At 43.3% G+C, this 8,115-nt stretch overlaps 1 protein-coding gene across 1 annotated transcript in view; it reads left to right on the top strand.

Annotated features, from left to right (window-relative positions):
- Nucleotides 1-518: 518 nt before the first annotated feature.
- The window catches only part of LOC100437504 (protein diaphanous homolog 1), a 46,906-nt gene continuing 39,309 nt past the window's right edge, over nt 519-8,115 (top strand). The window contains exon 1 of the mRNA XM_063724505.1: nt 519-824. Coding sequence (XP_063580575.1) covers nt 708-824 — 117 coding nt within the window. The 5' untranslated portion in view covers nt 519-707. The remainder of the gene's footprint in view (nt 825-8,115) is intronic.

Below are 8,115 nucleotides of genomic sequence, written 5' to 3'. Positions count from 1 at the left end.
CAATAATTAGTTTGTCCCGATTAGAAACAATTAGATGGTACCTAACCTGGAATTCGAACTAGGAAATTAAACTCCAGAGCGAGTCTGGTTTAGTCTAGTGCTTGCCCTGGACTGAGCTCTGTTCTTGCTACCTTGCTTTCAAAACATGGTGGCTATCACTTTTATAATTTTTTTCATGTGTTCCATGGGTATTGCATACATTAAAAACTGCATTCTCTTGGAAAACCTGTCACTAATTTTCTGCCAGGATAATGGTCTCATGCGATTTTTGGTGTGGGGTGTGAGAGGGTCCAGGCTGTCAGGCTGTACAGCCACGTGGGCGCTGCGTCGGAGCGAGAGGCCTGGGCTGCTCCAACCGCCAGGGGGCGGTGCTCTCCGCCGCGGCCGCGGAGTGCTGCACCGCCCACTCACCACCCCCCCCACGTGGGTCCGAATGGTTAGGTCCGCCGGGCAGGTAGCGCGCTTCCGCGGCTTCCCTCCGCCCCTCTCCCTTCCCCCATTGGTAGGGGCTGCGGGTCCGGGCGGAAGTGGGGCAGGCGGGCGGGAGCGAGGCGTCGTCGTTGTATATTCATGAGGCGCGCGCAGCCCGGCATGCTAATGAGGCGGGGCGCGGCGGCTGGCTAAAGAGCGACTGGGCGGCGGCGGGCGCGGAGCTGCCGGGCGGGAGCGGCGTAGGCGAGGGGTCGCCGGCCAGCGTGAACCGGGACATGGAGCCGCCCGGCGGGAGCCTGGGGCCCGGCCGCGGGACTCGGGACAAGAAGAAGGGCCGGAGCCCAGATGAGCTGCCCTCGGCGGGCGGCGACGGCGGCAAATCTAAGAAATTTGTGAGTGTCCCTCCCATCCCGCTCCTGCCTGGCCCCGTAACCGCCCTCTGGACCCCTGCAGCCGGCCCCTGGGGCGCCTGCCCGGCTTTGGGGAGCCGCCCCCGCGCCTCCCTTCCTGGTTTCGCTGGGTCCGCAGCTCTGCAGCCCGACATCCTCTCCCTTCGGGATCTCGGGAAGCCCCGGAGTCCCACCCGGCTCTTGCCCCGGCCACCTCGGGGCTTCCCTCGTTCCCCAGCCCTTACATTCTGCCCTCCCGCCCGCATATCCCCGGCCGGCTCTCAGCCCCGTCTCTCCCCTCTCAGCCTCACTTCCTTTCTTCTTCCTCCAGTACCCGAACACGCCTCCTCTTTTTTGGTCCCCTCTTCTGAGCCCATTTTCTCTTCTTAACCTTACACCTTTTTTGGTGTTCCCGTGTTTTCTTCTCCTAAAGGTCACTTCCTTCTCCATGATTGATCCTTTTTACCTGCTAACTTTCCTCCCGCCCAGTCCCCCGTGGGCCCTCCGCCCGGTGTCACCTGATAATCCTTCCCCTCAGGAATGTTACCTGACTTGAGCCCTACCCCCCCTCCTTCTTTGGACGTTTGTCCTTGCGATTACAGGAATGGGCTCCTGCCCAGGTCGTATGGTCACTGGGGCATGACGTTTATTTGTTTACCGGTATTTCTCTATCCAGAGAACCTCTCTTTGCCCTGTTGCTTATCACTTTTCAGAGAATTAGAACTCTCACGATTATGCCCTTCTTGACCTAGGATGGTGATAAACCTCTCCTGTGGGAAGAGAGTTGGACTGCGAGTTCGGGAAGTTTGTAATTGAATTGTTTTTTATACATTTCCCATGATAACCATCTCCTCAACTCCTTTTCTACTGCCTCTTGTGCCCCAAGGCGACTATTGGCTTCCCTTTACGTGCCTGTAGAAGAGTAAGCTTTCCTCAAGTACCGGTTACTTTGAATCCGGGTCTGAAGGAATATTGATATACATGTAACCTTATCATATTTCATTAGCTTTTGCCCACACCAACGCCTCTCTCCAGGGAGCCGTTTGGTTGCTTTTTTGCTATAAAAGCTTTGTAAGATACGGGGCACTGTCCAGGAGAGGAAGAGTCTTGGATATTGATGATCATTATAATAGCTAGTTATAACTGTAGCTCTTTTGTCTTCTCTTCCAGGTATTTATGCCCTTACACTAGTGTATCTTTCTACTAAACAAGTGACTTGTAACTCTTAGTCCCACCTCCCAACATTTTGACCCAGCTCCACAAATTTGGGAAGAAAACTGATAAAGCGATGGAAACAGGAAGAAAATGTTGTTTTATGACCTAGAGTGTTGAGATGTTAACCCTGGAGGGTTAGGTGTTTAATTCTAAATAGAATTAAAATAGTGACTCATCTCTTCCTATTTCTAGCAAGACCAAGTGCTCCTGGACTGCCCTTTCCAGTGATATCCGAGATGTCAGTAACCATCTGTTTTTATCTGGTGAACATCTTTTTTTTCCCCCCTAGAAATATAAGGTTGAAAGTATTGACACCGCCTCCTCCTTTGGTGACTAAAGCAGCATTTTTGTATGTTTCTTTAGGATAAGAATTGACCCCTCTCCCCCGTTAGCTTTCCTTCCAAAACTTAAGTTCTAGGGCTCATATTCCTTCTATTTCTATATCTTTTTGTTTTGATTTTGTTTCCATGAGTACTGTTTGACCTTCCTCACCCGAATTCCAGCTATTGCTGCTGACTTATGGTGACCTCAGTGACTTGTTTTCATGTCTTGAGTAGAATTTTATATGTACTCTATTTTATCTAACAATTGTTTATTTCACGAATTTGTGAAGTCTACTATGTGTGTGGTACTGTAAGGTGAGAAACCTGAGGAAGCACAACCCCTTTTCACCTGTCTTTTGGAACGTCAATGAAGTCTTCTGTATGTTTAATGGATTTGGCTCAGGGTTGTTGGTATTTGCTTTAGAGAGGATGGAGCTGAACCAAGTTCTCTTTTCTTTCTGCGGTGTTAGTCTTAACCCTTAATCTGCTGAATTTTTAAAACTAGCTCAGGTAATGAGGAAAATTGCATTAGTAGCTATGGAATTGGAAGGTTTCTAGGAAAGTAGTGCTGCTTAACCCTTTTATTGCCAAATATAACCTATCTCAAGGCATCAAAATATTCTTTCTTCCTCTTGCTGTTTTTATGAGAACTCTGTGGAAATGAGAGATGAGGAGAATCCACTTCTCTTTGTGTCTGTGTATGTATACGTGGGTGGGTGGAGTGGGTGAGATTGCTGGTGTGCTTTTGATACCTGTGGCTTAGTTTTCTTGAACTATAGGCTAAAACTGAACTCAAAGCTCTTTCGCCCCCTCCACCTTTTCTAAAGTATGTGTCCTCTGGAACTCCATTAAGAATGTACTGTATAAAACTGGTTTGGACTAAGTGTGCCCGAAGGTTGTTTGCATTTGAGGGGTTATAATTCCTTTAGCTGCTACATACCTTTCCTGGCTTATGCAGGTTCTAAATACGGATTGACTGATGAGAACACAGAGCTCACAAATTGTCTAAGATCTGCTCTTAGCCTCTGAGGCATCTTGTGTGGAAAAGAGATGGACCCTCAGTTTAAAAGTGTTTGGGCATCATCTTTTAAAAACACAGATTGTTAGAGGTGCTGACAGTGAGTGGCTGAAGCCAGGCTGCCTGGTATTACCCCTTGGTTCTTCATGAGTCTGAAGCATACCCCTTCTCCAGCATTATTCCATTTCCTTTGACAAGTCCTTAAGATGAAGGAAAATAAAAATTTTAGGTGAACAGAGGGTTTTCTGACTTTTCAGCAGTGATCAATGTGGGTGTCAAATAGACTGATTTCCAGAATATACGTAAGGGGAATAAGTAGAACTGGGATGTTAGGAGGCTGCAGAGTATTCCTGCATTTAATAGACTTTGCATGCATTCTCATATAATCGAGAAAGTGGTGCATTCTAAGAGAGAATATTGCTTCCTGATTTAACTAGGAGCATAACTTTGTAAAACATGAATTTTGGTGTGGGATTAGAGAGAATTTTTTTTTTCTCTTTTTGAGATGGAGTCTTGCTCTGTTGCCCAGGCTGGAGTGCAGTGGTGCAATCTCAGCTCACTGCAAGCTCCGCCTCCCGGGTTCATGCCATTCTTCTGCCTCAGCCTCCCCAGTAGCTGGGACTACAGGCACCTGCCACCACGCCCGGCTAATTTTTTTTGTATTTTTAGTAGAGACGGGGTTTCACTGTGTTAGCCAGGATGGTGTCGATCTCCTGACCTTGTGATCCGCCCACTTCGGCATCCCAAAGTGCTGGGATTACAGGCGTGAGCCACCGCGCCCGGCCCTTTTTTTTTTTTTTTTCTTTTTCTGAGACGAGTCTTGCTCTGTCCAAGGCTGCAGTGCAGTGGCGCGATTTCGGCTCACTGCAACCTCCGCCTTCAAGCGATTCTCCTGCCTCTGCCTTCCAAGTAGCTGGGATTACAGGTGTGCACCGCCACACCCGGCTAATTTTTGTATTTTTGGTAGAGACAGGGTTTCACCATGTTGGTCAGGCTGGTCTTGAATTCGTGACCTCGTGATCCGCCAGCCTTGGCCTCCCAAAGTGCTGGGATTACAGGTGTGAGCCACCTCGCCCGGCCAAAAGAATGATTTTTACTATTATTAAAATTATTGAAATTTGTTTAATTTTGGATGCCTATATTGAGTTATGGCCGTGTTGCAGTTACACAGTCTTCTAAATGCAAAGTAATAGAGTATAAATGTTTAGTTGTAGACTCCTGTCCAAAAGGAGAGAAATTAAAGGATGCCAGGCAGAAAGAAGTGGAGTTGTTCGTGCAAGATTTCTGCTTATATCCTCTTAAAACATTAACTTTAATCCAAAAGTTTGCAGAAAACTGAACAATTTACAGAGAGCTTTGCAAAAGTTTGCAGAAAACTGAAAAATATACAGAGCACTTTGTACACATTTTTTTTAACAGATGATAAACGCAAGGATTATTTAGTTTGGAAAGAGGGAGGGGAGCCTACAGGAATGTTAGTGAGATGTTTGAGATGACAGAATGATAGCTTAAAAATTTCTGCCATTCTTCCTGCCTTAAGGACAGATCATGAGTCTACTTGGTATGGTTACCTGTACTTTCTCCAAGAAAATTCTCCCTCACAGGAGGTGAAAGTGAGGGAATGCCTTAGAATTAAAATCTCTGCCTTGGGAGAGTTGGTAAATTTTTTTTAAAAAGAGCTGAAAATTTTATGACCCGTAAATTATGTTTATTATGAAAGCTAAGAAAATAGTGAGACCTGATTTAATTTTGTTGATGGGTGCATGGGTCAGAATAATTTTGTTTCCTGTGTCATAGAATAACCTTTTGTTATTTCCCAAAGCCCTTGGTATTTTATAAATGTATTGCCAGGTTATTCTCGGGGAGTGTTATATATCTTCCATGAAATGTAATAGAGATTTAAAAGATAAGTTATATGTCACATATGATTTAGAAGAACAGGTTAAAATAATTTTTATTGATAAATACTAGATGTTGTAGAGAAGCAAAGAGTTTGTATATGCAGGTTTATATATCCCTTTTTATGTCTCAGTGGCTGAAATTATTCATGGCTACAAAAATCATCCCCATTTTGAAACAAACTTTGTATTACTTAAGTGGTTTTCTTTTTTCGTTGAGCCTCCTTTTCTCAATTACCTTTGTTTGAAAGCAGTAGGCAAAAAATTCATTTTGTGCTACCAGCAAAGCATTGGATGTTTGCCCCTCCTTGGGGTTAGGTGAGACAAAGCCACACTCTCCCCTTGCCTGGCTGCCTGTCACCTCCTCCCTGTGTTTTTATTCCTTTCCTACTTCTGTGGGGGCTGATTTGAGCCCTATGAATAGCCAGGCCTTTGGGGAATTAGGGGCAGTCAGAAGCTGTTTATACTAAAATTTCTTAAAACCTTTAAGCTAAAATTGAAAAGTAAAGAATAATTACTATGAACATATTTTACTGTATTTTCTCCTTTTTTTTTAACAAATTTCTTAGGATCAAGAAACCCTTTTTAAGGAAGTAAAAGAATTACTGAAGGAAAAGAGAAATAGACCAATATTTTAATGAATTTTACCACTGATTACAAGATAACTCTCATTGTTCTTTCAACTTTGAAATTTTTACTTCCATCCATTATTAAATCTTACTGTGAATGCTACCCTTAAAACTTCAGAGTTGGAAGGGACTTTAAATGTCATCAAGTCCAAACACCCCACTCAGTGCAACAGTCACTTCTTGCAGTTGTAGGTTGGAAACATCAGGGGGCTAAGAGGTGGAAATTGGATGAACAAGTGGAGGAGGAGGAGCAGAAATTTTGGATTCTACATTTCCTTTACTAAATTTCAGGATCTTGGGAATGGCTGGAGTAGTAGAAAGAGATTATATAAAAGGAACAGATAATACTAGAAGCTGTGAGATTGAAAGGAAAAAGAGTGAAGAAATTGGCTATTGCTTGGCTCTGTAACAGTTAGGGAGAGTCAATTTGCCCTTTAAATATTTGTTTAAATTTCTTTCCTCCAAGGCGGGGGATAGAACAGATAAGGGGATGCAAATGAGAATTAGCATAATGGAATTGAATTAAAGGAAACATTCTCTTATGGAAGATGGGAAAATTCCATCCTTGGTGGTGGTTGTGACTGGTCCTTAGTAGCTATCTGGGCACTTTGTTAGGGTGGCAAATACAGGTAAAGTTTATGGTGTCCTGTATAATTTTCTGGATTTCTGATTTTGTGACTTATTTCCTGTCTTGTGAGTAGTATCATCTGAAGGCTTTGGATTTGTAATTTCTTTTAAGATTTAAAATACTGTAAGGACCCAAGACAGGATGATTTATAAACCATTTTTGATACTGAAGGTCACAGAAAACCAAAGAGCATACATTGGTAGTTGGCCTTACATCTCAGATCTGTCTGTGTTTTATTTTCAGCGTCAGAACTTTAAGATCAGGTAGAAAAGATACCCTTCATCTCTATTTTTACAGCATTATTGATGTATAATTAAAATACAATAAACTGCATATTTATTCATGAAACCATTTCTATAGTCAAGATAATGAATATAGCAGTCACCTTCAAGTTTCCTCCTTCTCCCTTTGTTATCCCTCTCTCTCACCCATCCTCGTCCTCCCATCTCCAGATTACCACTAATTTTCTTTCTGTAACTATAGATTAGTTTGTGTTTTCTAGAATTTTATATAAATGGAATCATACAGTATGAACCCTTTTGCTGGGGGCTTCTTTTATTGTGATGTGTGGTCTTGCATATATCAATAGCTTATTCGTTTATATTGTTGAGTACTATTACATTGTATGGATTTACACAATTTGTTTATTCATTTACCCTATTGATGGACATTTGGGGTGTTCCCATTTTGGGGAGTGCAATTTTTGTCTGTGAACATTCACGTACAACTTTTTGGGCTGGACATATGTCTTCATTTCTCTTGGGTAAGTACCCATGAGTGGAATGACTGGGTCATATGGCAGATCTATGCTTAATTGAGAAATTGCCAAACTGTTTTCCAAACTTGTATCATTTTACATTATTACCGGCAATGTATAAAAGTTCCAATTTCCTGTCAGCTCTTAGTATGATCAGTCTTAAATTTTAGCCATTCTAGTGGGTATGTGGTGATGTCTCAGTATGCTTTATTTATTCATTTATTTATTTATTTTTGAGACGGAGTTTCACTCTTGTCGCTCAGGCTGGAGTACAGTGGCACAATCTCGGATTACTGGAGCCTCTGCCTCCCAGGTTCAAGGGATTCTCCTGCCTCAGCCACCTGAGTAGCTGGGATTACAGGAGGCTGCCACCACACCCAGCTAATTTTTATATTTTTAGTAGAGATGGGGTTTCATCATGTTGGCCAAGCTGGTCTTGAACTCCTAACCTCAGGTGATCCACCCGCCTCGGCCTCCCAATGTGCTGGGATTACAGGCGTGAGCCACTGTGCCCAGCTGCAGTATGCTTTAATTTGTCATCCCCTAATGATGTTGAACATCTTTTCTTGTCCTTACTTGCTGTTTATATATCTTTCTTAAGAATCTGTTCAAGATTTTGCCCATTTGCTATGTATTGTCCTTGAAGAATCTGCTCATGATTTTTCCTTCCTTCCTTCCTTCCTTCCTCCTTCTGTCTTTTGTCTTTCTTTTGTCTGTCTGTCTTTCTTTTGTCTGTCTTTCATTCTGTCTTTGAAATGGTAGTCTCACTCTGTTGCCTAAGTTGGAATGCAGTAGTGCAGTCATGGCTCAGTGCAGCCTTAATCTC

Source organism: Pongo abelii, chromosome 4 (genome assembly GCF_028885655.2).
Source record: "Pongo abelii isolate AG06213 chromosome 4, NHGRI_mPonAbe1-v2.0_pri, whole genome shotgun sequence".
Classification (NCBI taxonomy): domain Eukaryota; kingdom Metazoa; phylum Chordata; class Mammalia; order Primates; family Hominidae; genus Pongo; species Pongo abelii.
This window is presented reverse-complemented; position numbering and strand designations above follow the sequence as displayed.